At 42.6% G+C, this 15,340-nt stretch overlaps 1 protein-coding gene across 9 annotated transcripts in view; it reads right to left on the reverse strand.

Annotated features, from left to right (window-relative positions):
- Nucleotides 1-15,340, reverse strand: part of TMCC1 (transmembrane and coiled-coil domain family 1) — a 201,610-nt gene that overhangs the window by 99,834 nt on the left and 86,436 nt on the right. The window contains exon 1 of one of the 9 annotated variants that reach the window (XM_006160671.3): nt 3,644-4,110. The exons of the other annotated variants lie outside the window; for them this stretch is intronic. Within the exon in view, the coding sequence (XP_006160733.1) occupies nt 3,644-3,682 (39 nt within the window). The 5' untranslated portion in view covers nt 3,683-4,110. Of the gene's footprint in view, nt 1-3,643; nt 4,111-15,340 lie in introns of those variants that run through there. 9 annotated transcript variants of the gene reach the window in all.

Genomic DNA, 15,340 nt, shown 5'->3' on the forward strand with positions numbered 1-15,340 from the left:
GGCGGCCACCCCTCCCCCCCCCCCCCGGGGGGGGGGGGTTATTTCTCACTTTCCCTCTCACTATCTTGCTCTCTCTCTCCGGTGAGCGCACATGCACTATGTGAACCCCAAATTGTTTTAACTATTTAGATCCATATCTGGAAAAGTAAAGTGCAAGCTATTACTTTAGAATAAACTGTATGCTATTCATCTTTCATACTGGAAAGATCAGAAAGTAGATGTTCACGTTTGCTTCCGTAAGTGTATAAAAACAATGGAAGGGGAACGAGAAACTGGTTACCAATAGAAGAGGCGGGGTGAACCACATGAAAAACATGGTTGAAAACAAGATTTTCATAATTTAGAATTTTTGAACATGAAAATAATGATCATTCAAGAGTAAAATAAAACAGTATTTTACTGAAATAATCTTAAGTTTTTGTTTTTGTTTTGTTTTTTCCCTCAAAGCCTTCTCCACAATCTGAAGTTCCTGGAAAAGAAGAAAAGCCGATTTTCTATTATAGGTAAAAGGCAGTGGGAGGGTGGTTCCTCTGATCAGAGAGAGTCAGAGTGAGTGAAAGGACTTTCTAAATGTCTAACCCAATTCTATTTCATTTCTTAAACAGTATCATAGGAACTCAGGAGTAAATTTTTCTCATTAACAAAAGTTCTTTTTTTTTTCCCCAGAAGTTCTTTAAAAGGCACTGCAGTATGAAGTTTATAAATGCATGCAGTTAAACTTCAACTTACATTTAATTACCTCACATTTAATATGCTTTATTAAATCAGCTGCTTTATTCACAATGATACTTCTCTGGCCAAAGAAAACAACTTTAATTATGGGAAACACTTTATCAAGACTGGCTATTAAGTTCAAACCCTACTTGGAAACTCATTTCAGCTCCATGGGAAAGGGATGCTCTAAGGAAGTTACCCAAGTTACTTATTACACCACTTTCTATAAGCTTGGACAAACATATGGAGAAACTCAGAGACCACGATGGTGAGAATGATTAATAGACCAGATATTTGCAGAGGCCGTGCACATGGGAAACAGAATGGGTTTGGACTTAGACCAAAGTCTGAATCTGACTCTATCTGCTATTGATCGTGGGCAAATTACTTACCTTCTCTAAGGCTCTGCTTCTTTAATGATACAATGGCACCAATGCCATCTCACTCCGGGAGAATTAAATGAAATGCCCATACTGGCAGTTTCCAGACTACTGTGGTTGGCTCACACAGGAAACACAGGGCAGGATGAAAAAGCTTTTCCTAGTGAATATTTCTGAAGTCACAACTAAGAAAGCCATGACGGAAGAATATCAGCTCGAATGTCAAGGAGAAATCAAAAAGTTTTATGTTTCAGGAAATGGGGATCTAGGTAGTTAGAGAATAGGTGAGCATGTTTCTTAAAAACTCTAGATTTTTACTTATCTATATCTTAATTTACTTCCTATTTCCTAGTTCAGATGAGACTATACATTAGCAATCACTTGAGTATTCTAGGGAAAATTCCAGCATAAGTAAATCTCTACATTTGTAAATATTTCGAAAACTTCCCATAGATTTTAAAGAACTTTCAGATCAGTAGCTCCTTTCACTAAAACAGGAGATTGCTTTTCAACCCCTTAGATCATCTCAAGACAACTCTACTCTTGTTAAAGATGATTTCTTCGCAAAAGCGCTTGTTACTGAAGTTGGTACCAGGTGAAATTGCTGCTATTCAACTGCTTTCAACCTATGAAAAATCACTTTTCATTCTGTGTTCAGTCTGTGCCAGAAATACCATGCACTAGGGTGCGACAGGTCCTCTGCTCCTAGGGATCCTATGGATTTAGCTGAAAAGACAGAGCAGAGGCATCGTGCATTCACTGGGCTTTAATTAAAAAAGTAACAACCAACCAACGAATATAACTATTCGATTCTCCTTTATGTTTAAGTGCCCTATAGGCTGAAATAATTAAAGTTATTTTTTAGCTCACTAGATTGTGTCCTGATTACCCCTTACAGTACCAATACACCACATTAACATGGGGATGGTGGTATTAGGAAAAGGAATTAAAACGTTACTTCTTTGTGTTTTTATACACTGCACCTTTGATTTCTTATTAGAGAATGTATTCACTGCTTCTCTCCCCCCTTACCCCAGGCCTGAGCCTAGCAAAGGGCTTGTCACCCCTGCTTTTATTCCCCCAGAAGTGTCCTTTCTGTAAATCACAGACATGCATATAGTTTAGAATGAAAAGAGTGAAGTTCAAAAAAATAATAATAACAGAGAAGTATTGGTGACAAAATATGTAGAATGAAGTTACTATCTAACTAGACAACTACCACCTGGCCCTCAACTACCGGACACAGTCCTGCAGAAATGTCACCACCGTGACAATCTACACAGCTTCTTCTTGAATGTACCACAAATTTGAACACGCATACACTAGAGGACATTGACTGAACAATAAAAATTATTCTTTCTACTGTTTAAGAGAAATGTAGGGGTGACAAGCCCTTTGCTAGGCTCAGGCCTGGGGTAAGGGGGGAGAGAAGCAGGGAATACATTTTCATACTCTGTACACAGAATCCTTGTTAGGCTTGGAGGTCCCAGAACAGGCATGCGATGTGACATGGGGACGGAAGCAACTGCTTTGCTCACTTCGGCTTCAGTGCACACACAGTCTACACAGGGTCACCACCGAGGAACGCAAGGTTCTCCTTGAAGATTACAACACATGTCTAGATTTAACAACTGTGACTCACAGCCAAGGTAGTGCCTACTGACTGACTACTGTTTAAGCTCTGTCTGCAGGGAATGAACTGTGACACAATTCTGCCATCAACTGCTACATTTTAAAAACAGAGCTTTTGGAGAACACAATGGGTTTTGAAGTGAAGCGCAACCTTGCCATACTGCTTCCCACACTGGTCCCTGCACTAGCTAACAAGCGAGTCCAAGGCCTGGATCCAGCAGGACTAGAGTCTGCAATCCCCTTTTAAAGGGGTGCTTAGCATTTTGTTTTATTTATGTTTTCTCAGATTAAAAGAACTTTCTCCCAAATACCACATAGGGGCAACCTTGGCTTTTATACAACTCCGCAAAAATTGCCTGCAGGCCTCCTGGTAACTGGTCTTCACACACTTCTGTGTTAAGCAATCAAGTTTCTCAATCCATCCCCGCGTTTCAGCATGCTCAGGAGGGTCTGGCTCGCTGGACTATTTTGTGGTCCTTTTCCCCAATCTGATGGCATCGTGTGACATGAGATAGCACCGACTCCACAGACCAACAAGGCTTTCTCCTCTTCCATCCGCTGATGGACCGACTGCTGATTAAACAGTTGGACCCACTATCAGGCTCTGAAGCACGCGGCGCTGGAAATCCCGTCTGTGGGGCTGACTGCAGGGGTCCCAACCCACAGCCAGGACTGCACCGGTGGGGAGCACGCAGGGGGGGTGGGGAGGCTGCACAGCTGGGAGCACACGGGGCTGCCCCGCCTGCAGCAGCCTTCCAGCGCCTGCCTGTCAGATGGAGGAACAAAAGGCAGCGCTTCCTCCCGGCCCCTCCTCAGGCCCCTCCTCAGCCAGGGGCCAGGGCTTGACAGCACAGGGCCCAGACCGGGAACCCTGCGCGACGCGGCGTCCCCTCCGCAGCCCACCACGACCGACCCACCTTGGAGAGCTGCCTTCTGAGGCTAAAGCGCTGGACCATGGTCACCCCAGGAGCTCCGGACAAAGCAATCCACAGAGGGAGGGGCTGCTACAAAACGGCTTCCTGGGAAAGTCGGTGGCAGGACATTCTGCAGCCTGCCAGGCCCAAGCACGGTCCCCGGGAGCCTCAGCAAACTTGGAAGCACTTCATTGTTCTGCTGGCGACGCCGCACAGCCTGCGTGCAGCGCGGGCGGGGCGGAATCCTGGAGCCGCCGCCCGGTGCCAAGCTCTCCTCGCACTTCCTGTGAGTCAGCTGTGAGGGGTCCGGACACAAGGACCACCCCTTCCCTTCCCACCAGACCGTGCCGTGCCACCTGCGACGCCAGGGGGCCGAGCCCGAGGCTCGTCTGTGGGCGGAGGCGTGGCGCGCCGGCCGGTGCGAGAGCATCTGCCTCCCTCGGCGCCAGCCACCTCGCCGTCCTCCGGCCGCTGCCCTGCCCCTGCCCGGCCCCAGCCCTCTCCCGGCCCGCCTGCCCGGCCGGGAGCAGGTACCCGGTGAGTGGGAGCAGGAGTGGAGAACACACCCCGCTCCCGGAGCAAACCCCTCCCCGCTGGCCGCAGCGGCTTTGTCTGGCCCGGCCACCCAGCCCTAGCTCGGTCCTCGGTCCTCAAGAAGGGCCGGCGGGCAGGGGCTCAGGTGCAGGCGCTCCCCGCCGCCCGCTGCGTGGCTGCCCGGGTTCCAGGAGGGCATGGCCCGCCTCCCGGGGGCACTGCCCTCCGTCGGGACTGTCTTTAACCTCTGCACACAACACGGAACGGCTCGGTGGAGCAATGCGGGCCAAGAGCTAGGAACAGTGAGCATCGTGAAGACAGCTCCAAAGATTAAAAAAAAAATCCTGCCATTATTTGCCACCCTCTGTCTACCTGAGTCTGCTTCCAGACAGTCACTGCAAGGAGAAAGTTTCATTTTAACCGAACTTTCCTGCTCCCCTAGGAAGTGTTTACCACTCCTGAATGAATTTAGGAAATGATTCGGGCAGAACTTGTTGGCATCAATGATTTTTTTCCTACCCCAGTGCTTCTCAATTTCCTGAGAGCACAACTATGTCTCATGCTGCGTTTACAGCCTTTGCTGGAATGAACCTACTATGTGCAATCACTGTGTCAGACTTTTCTTTCACAGCTCCCACTCATTTCTCAAAACAACCCTATAAAATTTCTATCAGTACCCTGGGCTCTCCAAACAAAGTAGAATCTTCTCCCGAAAACCTCAATATTAGGAGGAAACTATATATTACTTTTTCTTCAGGAAAGAAATCTGAGAAATGAATTAGAAAAGGTGCTTGTGCAATAGTTATTCTCAACTATGTCTACATCACAAACTACCAATTTCTTTTTTTTTTTTTTTGAGAGGTTTTTGCTATAGGGTGCCTGCGCTTGCCAGACAGAGAGAGACATAGAGACAGAAAGCAAGAAATCACCCCCAGGGGGGATGGTCACGCCGCAATCCCTTCTCCTCTATTCTCCTCTCGGGATCTTGGGCAGGCACGCACACATGCCCGGCGTGAGTTCTAAGCCACTGGGTCCCAGATGCGAACCGCGGTCGACTACATGGGAATCCAGCGACATAGCCATTACGCTAACTGCTGGTTCCCACAAACTACCAATTTCTAATATCACCAAACTATGGGGCTTTTGTAAAGAATTATCTTATTTCACTCTATTTATTTATTTATTTTAAATTTTGACCAGAGAGGGACAGAGCGAGAGAGAAAATGAGAAAGCAAGCTGCTAGGTCTGGGACTCAATCCATGGTCAGCCACGTGGGAGTCCAGCACCCTTAACCATCACACCACCTGCTGGCCCCTACGACCATAGTTCTGAAAAAATTCACTGGAAAAATAGCACAAACAAATTTCATAATATCTTAGGGAAGGCAGAAAATGTGCCAACTTCAAACAAGTAGCAGAGGATGCCAAGGATCTAAAAACTTACTCCAATAACAAATGTATCAATAAAACCTAGTAATCTATATAAAAACAATATAATATATACATAAAACCTTAAAGAGAAAACGGTCAAACATATTTAACCATTTTGTAATTTTCCAAAGCTAAAAAACTTTCAGATTGGGCCAGGTGTGGAAGTTAAGGCAGCTGGATCCCACAGGGCCGACTCTGCAGTGTGAGTCCCAGACCCAGGGACCTGAAAAAAACACCAGGCGCATGCGTGCCAGAAATCCTGGGAAACAGAGCTTAGGGACTGCAGTGAGGCCAAACCACCGGGGGAGCGGGGAGGGATTTCTCACTTTCCCTCCCTCTCTTTCCTGATGAGGGCCTGTGCCCTATAGCAAGCTAAAACAAACAAAATACCAAAAGTTTGAGAGGAACTATGGCTGAAGATATAGACACCTTCATAGCCAAGATTCAGAGTATGCGCTGTAACTGAATATATAAGATAACTGATTACAATGTAATCCCAGATGGGAAGCAGGCTGACAGAGAACCTGAGTTTTTCGTTTATTTTTAAATGGTAAGAGTGCCGTCCTCTATTTTTCTTTCCTAAAGAGAATGATACAGAGTACTCTAAAATCTGGGAATGCAGGAAGAACAAACGAGATGCTGATGTGCGAATACTGAAGTGCTGTGCAAAAAGACAGTCTTAAACTCAAGGTGTTTCTGGTGGAAGTGACAGAATCCCAAATCATAGTTATACAAATCTTTCTATTTACACTGCCAGGGCTTTGACTGGAATGTCATATCTGAAGATAGGACCAGAAAGCTATGGAACTAAGGTAGATCTCAAGAAAGCCAACAGAAGCTCTCGGAAAGATGGCTTGGCACCCCATGAACAGCTCTGCCTGGCAGAGAGGATTAGAGAAGCTATATGGAAGAATTCGTACCAGAAAATAACCGGGACTTTTCCAGCCCAGCATTGTAATCAGTAGAGGCTGCAAAAGAGCAGCCACAATCAGAGGATTACTTTGAGAAAGACTTTGAAGGAAGAGAGAGAGACTGATCCTTGCTGGCTGATGGTAACCACAGAACACTTGGTAAACAGGGCCGAGTTGGGAAGGTTCATGTGTGAATTGTGTGCTGGGTGCTTGCTTTTTAACAGTTGAGTAGTTGACATGTAAATATTTTTTTAAAAATATGTAAAACAGGGAACCAGCAGTTAGCGTAATGGCTATGTCGCTGGACTCCCACGTTGTCGACTGCGGTTTGCATCCTGGACCCGGTGGCTTAAATTCACGCCGGGCACATGTGCGTGCGTGCCCAAGATCCCAAGAGGAGAATGGAGGAGAGGGGATTGCGGTCTGACCATCCCCCCTGGGGGGGTGATTTCTCACTTTCTGTCTCTCTGTCTCTCTCTCTCTGTCTGGTGAGCGCACGCGCCCTATAGCGAAAACCTCTCAAAAAAAATATGTAAAACCATATTGTCTCTGTTATGGAGTCACAAACAAAATTATAACAAATATTTTGAAAATTATCTCTTTTTTTTTTTGGAGAGGTTTTTGCTATAAGGCTTATGCGCTCACCAGAAAGACAGAGAGAGACAGAGAGACAGAAAGTGAGAAATCACCCCCGAGGGGGATGACCACGCCGCAGTCCCTTCTCCTCCATTCTCTTTCTCCTCTCGGGATCTTGGGCACACATGCACATGCACCCGGCGTGAGCTTAAGCAACCGGGTCCGGGACTCGAACTCCGGTCGACTACATGGGAGTTCAGTGACATAGCCATTACGCTAACTGCTGGTCCCCTGAAAACTATCTTTAAAACTCAGGGTTTTTTGGGCAATTTTGAAAGTTGTTTATTAGCTGTCAAGAATTATGGAATATGAGCAAAATATTTTTGATGTGTAAAGTAAATGTGGGAAAATATTTTAATAATGTAAATAAAACAAAAACAAAACAAAACAAAACAAAAAACCTTTCTATAAAAAAAAAAAAAAAAAAAAACCAGAAATAGGGGCCAGCAGGAAGTGGCCAGTAATAGGGGCCAGCAGGTAGTGTAGTGGTTAAGGGCACTAGAATCCCACATGGTCAATCATGGTTTGAGTCCCAGACCTGGTGGCTCGTTTTCTCACTTTCCCTCTCTTTTTCTCTCTCACTCTGTCCCTCTCTGGTAAAATTAAAATTAAGTAAAGTTAAATAAAATAATTCTTTTTAAAAGAAAAAATAATAAAAGAAAGAAAAGGCATTAGGGGAAAAATGTGTCAAAAGATACATATACATCAAATACCAACTTCAAACTGAGAAAAGAATAAATCCTGAAAGTTCCAGATACACAGAAAGGACTCAGGGAATTAAAGGGTGGTACCTCCATCACAGTAGGGACTTACTTGGTTTTTTGGTCTACTGATATAAATATAAAAAATCTAATTGTTTAGATACAACAAATTCTATTTAAAATAGGATAAAATAGCATTTCAGTTCTTGGTAAAAAGATAATAAACTGAAAACAAAATTTCCTCAGTAAACTGAGCTGTTAGGTACAAGATTAGAATCTTTACATATGGCCTATTTTGAGAAGTCTAGTATCTTTTTGGATGAAAATGGTAGACCAAAATCAAAGGTTGCAAAATAATAGCAGGAAAAGACAGAAATCTATGACCTTGAGAAACGTCAATAGCTCTACAATCGCTGTTTCTCCAGAACCCAAAGAAACGATGTCTTTTTAGTAGTCTGTAACTGAAAATCCACACCACCTTATATTCTGCAGAGGTGGAAGCAGACAAGAAGTGTCCATGGGGTTCGTAATCATTTTCAGGTCAAGAACCTTTGTGAGGCAGTTAAAAGCTCTGGACTCAGGGCCCATCGTGACACGTGAAATGTATGCATGGAACACACACAGTGCTTTGGGTCCAATGCCAGACAGTAGTCCAAGTATCTCCTAAAGCTCATCTGTGGACCCCACATTGACTCTGGTTCCAGTCGTAAGCGAAGAAGAGCTTAGTGATCTTCCACGATCCACCACGGGCAAGAGACAGTTCTAAGTAAAACTGGAAACAGAAAGCACCTTCCCTTTGACAGCTTGACCCCAGACCCTAATATGTCTTCCTTACTTGTTGTTGAATAGTAATGTACTTAGAAAATGGCAAGTGGTCTTTATGAATATTTTGAGTTTGTTTGAGTCTGTTCTTCATCATTATTACAGGAAATAATTTTTATTTTCCTTGTTCTATCAGATATAACCCCACATTAGAGTTAATATTAATACTTACCTTCCTAGATGGTTTTCTACACATGTATAAATATATACTTAAAACAAACAAACAAACAAAAAAACAAAAAACAAAGACTATATGGTTTTGTGATTTGCTTTTCCCCTAAAATATATTTGTTTTTATATATTCACTAAAAATATATATAGTAAATGTATGATATATAATCATATATGTCATATAAACCTTAAAATGAATACCTTTGAAATTCAAGTAATCATTCTAATTTAGCTGCTTTCTATATTCAAAACACTTTTCTTTCTTTTTTTAACAACTTCATTCTTAAAATATCAGCGGTATAAAAATCATGTGTGTGCGTGGTGGTGGGGGGGGGGGATGTACATAAGTGCCCAAAGCCCAAGAGGAGAATGAAAGAGAAGGAACTACAGCATGACCATCCTCCCTGGGGGGGTGATTTCTCACTTTCTTCTCTCTGTCTCTCTTTGTCTCTCTCTGGCAAGTGCATGCACCCTAAAAACATTAAAAAAAAAAAAAAAAAAAAAAAACCACGTGAACATATTTTTTTTGAGAGGTTTTTGCCATAGGGTGGCAGGCCCAAGCAGAGTGAGTGAGCAAGAGAGAGTGAGAGAGAGAATGAGCGAGAGAGAGGAAGCAAGAAATCACGCCCCTAGGGGGGATGGCCACGCCACAATCCCTCCTCCTCCATTCTCTTCTTGAGATCTTGGGCACGCATACACATGCAACCAGCATGAGTTTAAGCTACCGGGTCCAGGACTCGAACCACAGTCGACTACATGGGAATCCTGTGACGCAGCCATTATGGCTTCTGCTGGCCCTGCATATGAACATATTTTTAAATAAATGTTAAAATTTTATAGTATTGAGCCAGCAGGTGGCATGGTGGTTAAGGCACTAGATTCCCAAGTGGCCAACCATGGTTCGAGTCCTGGACCTGCTGGCTTGCTTTCATTTTCCTTCTCTCTGTGTATCTGTCTTTCTCTGGTCAAATAAAAACGAATGAATGAATAAAAGTAAATAAATAATTCTTTAAAAAAATTTTTTTTACCATACTGAATACCATGTAATACAAACTATACTTATATAGAGAAGAAACTAAAGTTTAAGGAGATTTTCAAACTGCCTCAAATTATAATGTTGATTTTCAGTTGGGACTACAACTTGAAATATCAAACTTCCCTTCAGTGCTTTTACCATTACATCATGCTTCTTCCTAGTTTTAGTCATTTTAAATGCTACAAGAAAGAAAACTACTGGGAACCAGCAGTTAGCGTAATGGCTATGTCGCTGGACTCCCACGTAGTCGACCGTGGTTTGCCTACCGGACCCAGTGGCTTAGAACACACCCTGGGCGCGTGTGCGTGCGTGCCCAAGATCCCGAGAGGAGAATGGAGGAGAAGGGATTGCGGCGTGACCATTCCCCCTGGGGGTGATTTCTCACTTTCTGTCTCTATGTCTCTCTCTGTCTGTCTGGCGAGCGCACGCGCCCCATAGTGAAAACCTCTCAAAAAAAAAAAGAAAGAAAGAAAACTACTTAAGACATTCATATAGTAATTACTTTTGATAACTGATTAATTATTCCTTTTTTATTTTTAAGAGTTTTTGCCATAGAGCATATGCTCAGTGAGACAGAGAAACAGAAAGCAGGAAATCACTCCCAGGGGGGATGGCCATGCCGCAATCCCTTCTCCTCCATTCTTCTCTCAGGATTTTGGACACACACATGCACACATGCACACACACATGCTCATGCTCCTGGCCTGATTTTCAAGCCACCAGGTCTGGAACTCAAATTATGGTCAGCCATATGGGAATCTAGCACCTTACCGATACCACCTGCTGGCCCAATTATTCCATTTTTAAAACTTGCACTTTTACACTTTAAGTCCTAAAGCTCATCTGTGGATCCCACATTGACTCTGGTTCCAGTCGTAAGTGTAGAAGAGCTTAGCAATCTTCCACAATTTTATCTAAAGCCTGGCACACCTGAAGTAATGTTGTTATAGTTACCTTATCACTTGGGTGTCCAGTTTTGCAACATAGTCTCATTAAATAAATCTTACTGTTCAAACAGCACTGTGGATTTTAACCAGCTTTCTGTGATAACCTGGTAGAGGTAATGGCCCAGTGCCAGCTACCAGTCAGTCAATAAAACTATCAGCCTTTAACAGGCTTTATCTGCAACAGGACATCTTGTCAGAAAGCCCCCTTGCATTCAATACTCAACAAGCATTTACAACAGTAGACACTGGTAGATATGGAGTGAAACATCTTTTTTATTTAGAGGTCACAGTCTAGTAAGGAAATAAAAAACTTAAACAATTGTCAGGACCAGCAGATGGTGGAGTGGTTACGTTGCTGGACTACCATGTAGTCAACTCTGGTTTGAATACCAGACCTGACAGCTTAAAACTCACACCAGGTGTGTATAAGCACATACCCAAAACCCTGAGAGGAGAATGGAGGAGAAGGAATTGCGGCAGGGCGATCCCCCCTGCAGGGGTGGGGGGGGGAGTGATTTCTCACTTTCTGTCTCTCCTGTGAGCTCATGTGCCCTATAGCAAAAATCTCTCAAAAGGAAAAAAAAAAAAACAATTGTCACATAACAGGAGCAATAATTAGTAGGGACATTGGTTGCACAAAGGAAGGGGTCATGAACTGTGACTGTGCGGGACAAGAAAAGACTTAAAGCTGGAGTCTAGGTTGAATAGAAATTCTCCATATAGACAAAAAAGGGCAAGGATATCCCATGTAGTGCAAAGAACACAGACGCAGAAGTACGAAACAATGGTAAGTAAAACCTAAGTTTTTCTGTGCTAACAAAGCAAACTGTTATTAGACTAGAGTGTTCGCAAAGTTTTTTGTTCATGGAATAGAAATATAAACAGTTATAAATTTCACTTATTTCTACCTTCTGAATTACATACACTTGTTAACCATTTTTCTACAAACTGCCCAAATGGGACTAGCTTCTTTTCCTTATCATGCCTGCAATTCATTCACACATTTGTGTGTAACAGTCCCTTTCTCACAGTTATATCATATTCCATTGTAAGATCTGCCCCAATTTCTCCATTCTCCTTTTAGATCTGGACTGCATCCACCATTTCCCTATTACGAATCTGGTATAAAATTCTCGCATATTCTTGTGGGTTCATACATGCATCTTTCTCTTGGGTATGTACGAGAGGGATATAACCTAGAAACAGAATTCCTGAAGCCCAAGGTAAGCACTGTTTACACCTCGGCAGGTATTATTAAACAGTTTTGCTGTGGCTGTTCCAGTCTGCACTCTTACAGTAACATGCGGAAGTTCCAGCTGCTCTGCATTCTCGTTAACACTTGCTTTTTGGTCCTTTTCCGTTTTCGCCGTTCTTTTGTATGTGTCAGAGCATCTCATTGTGGTTTTATAAATCTTCATAAAATGTCACTTAGAACTTTGATTTTTCACCATTAGACAAAGCTATTTAAAAATCTCTTTAAGTCACTTTTCTCATTTCCTCTTTATCCCTCCACTGAGTATTTACAGAACCCCATTCTTCTTGACTATTAACATTGTTCTCCATGCAGACTTCATACATTGCTATGTAACCTTTCAGCATGTTTCTAATGACACAAACATTCATTCCATTAGTGTTTATTATGTGCCTATCATACCAGACCACTAACTAGAACGAGATGATTATTCTGTATGTTGCAAAGAACACCCAGCAAGACTAGGTATGAAATATGTAGCCACTATAAAGACATCCAGTCCAGTAACGATTCCTTGGTGGTGCAGTGGTAAACACAGTGCTATGAGGCAGACCTTCATGGGATGGTTGCTGGCCTGTGTCCAGAAACTGCTCTGAGTACCCCAGGCTCACACTGCCCATGAGTTGGGCTAGCTGGAGCCAGGGGTGGATCACAATCTCAAGACCTGCCACGGGTGCAGAATCTCTCTCTCACTCATGGAAGAAATAAATAAACTTTTTCTTTAAAATGAAGGAGAAATTGGGACCAGCAGATGGCATAATGGTTACATAACTGGACTCCCACGTAATCGACCGTGGTTTGAGCCCTGGACCTGGAGGCTTAAAATTCACACCAGGCGCATGTACATACGTACCCAAAATCCCAAGAGGAGAATGGAGAAGAACAGATTGTGGCATGGCCATCCCCCCGGGTAGTGATTTCTTGCTTTCTGTCTCTCTCTGTCTCTCTTGGTGAGCGCACGTGCCCTATAGCAAAAATCCCTCTTAAAAAAAATGAAGGCAAAATTAAGACTTTTCCAGAAAAATGGAAGCTAAAGGAGGTTACTACTACTAGACCTGCTCTATGAGAAAAATGAAGGGAGTCCTTGTGGTTGAAATAAAAGGATGGCAGACAGCAGCACAAAGTCATATTAAATACAAGGTGCTCTAATAAAGATAAATGAATGAACTATATATTATAGGAACCTTGAAAAAGAACATAACGGGTGTTGGAGAGGATACTGAGAAATTGGAATCCTTGTGCACTCTTACTAGGATTGTAAAATGGCACGACCACTATGGAAAATAATATGAAGGTTTCTCAAAAATTAAAAATAAATGGGTTAGCAAGTGGAGTGGTGGTTAAGGGTGCTGGATTCCCACATGGGCAAACATGGTTCAAGTCCCAGACCTGGTGGCTTGCTTTCTCACTTAACCTCTCTCTCTCTCTCTCTCTCTCTGGTCAAATTAAAAATAAGTAAGCAAAAAAATAAAGTTAAAACAAAATAATTCTTTTAAAAATTTTTAAAAATTAAATTATTATATGATCAAGCAATCTCACTTCTTTCTATATATCAAAAAAAAAAAGCAAGTTACCAAAGAGATATGCAGATATACATGTTCATAGCAACAATATTCATAATAGCCAAGAGATGGAATCGTCTAACAACAGATGACTGGAAAAACAAAATGTTCACACACACACACACACACACACACACACACACACACACACAATGTATACACAATGAAATATTCAGCCTTAAAAAGGAAGGAAATCCTCTCACATGCTAGAACATGGATAAACCTTGAGGATATTATGCTAAGTGAAAGAAGCCGATCACAAAAATATAAATACTGTATGATTCCAGTAATATGGGTTATCTAAAGTAGTCAAATTCATAGAAATAGAAAGCAGACAGATAGTTACCAGGAGCTAAGTGGAGGGGACAAGGGGATTACTTTCTAATGGGTCTGGAGATTTAAAGTTACAAGATTAAAGTTCTAGAGATTTGTTTTCATAATGATGGAAGTATATTTATCACTGCAGCACTGTACACTTAAATATGGTTAAGATGGTAAAGTTTGTGTCTGTTAGCATAATAAAAAAGTGATATTAATTGCATTTCTGTCTGCTTCTAGTTATGCATCTTAATTTAGCACTTTTGCTTCCTTAAGCCTTTTTTGGCCCTTACACATAGAGTTCAATAACAGATGTCTTTTTCTAGAAAAATGGAATCTTCTCTAAATCACAGGACATTTTCTCCACAAAGAAGTAAAGAGTTTTTGGGGTCAGTGGTGGCATGGTGGTTAAGGTGCTGCATCCCACATGGCTGCCTATATAGTTCAAGTCCTGGACCTTGAGGCCTGAAAAACATGCTGAGCCTGTGTGCAATGTACACAAAAATCCAGAGAGGAGAATGGAGAGGGGATTGCGGTGTGGCCATCACCCATAGGGGATGATATCTCTCTCTCTCTGTCTCGCACATACACCCTATAGCAAAACAAACAATATGAGTTTTAACGATGACACAGCAATGCAGAGTTTAAAGATCTAGGACAACAAAAGATGGCTTATTGCCAAGAACTCTTATAAATGAAAAAAACTTTTTTCTTTCTTTCTTTTTATGTTTTTGCTATAGTGTGCATGTGCTTCCCTCAGACACAGATAGGCAGAGGGAAGAAAAGTGAAAAACCACTCCCCAGGGAGGATGACCACCCACAACCCCTTCTCCTCTATTCTCTTCTTGGTATTTTGGGCATGCACGCACACACAACCAGTGTGATTTTTAAACCACCAGGTCTGGGAATTGAACTGACGTCGCCATGTCGCCCAGCACCTTAAGCACCTTAAGTACCATGCCACCTGCTGGTCTCCAATCTACTCCCTTCTAATTTGCTCTTGATAATACCTTATTATTCATAATCATATAATCATACACTGTTTTTAATATATACACACACACATATAATATATACATTTTTAAAGAGATTTTTGCTATAGGGTACATGCACTCGCTGGAGAGACAGAGAGACAGAAGGTGAGAAATCAACCATCTGGGGGGTGGGGGCATCCTGCAATCCCTTTTCCTGCATTCTCCTCTCAGGATTTTGGGCATACGTGCACATGTGCCTGGAATGAGTTTTAGGCCATCAGGTCCTGGATTTGAACCACAGTCCACTAAGTGGGAGTCCAGCAACATAACCATTAAGCCATCTGCTGGTCCCTTAAAAATATTTTTAAAATAATCAACTTCTGAGAAGCCGCCAGCCGCGCGGCCA

This window comes from Tupaia chinensis, unplaced genomic scaffold (assembly GCF_000334495.1).
Source record: "Tupaia chinensis unplaced genomic scaffold, TupChi_1.0 Scaffold000704_1, whole genome shotgun sequence".
NCBI classification, from domain to species: domain Eukaryota; kingdom Metazoa; phylum Chordata; class Mammalia; order Scandentia; family Tupaiidae; genus Tupaia; species Tupaia belangeri.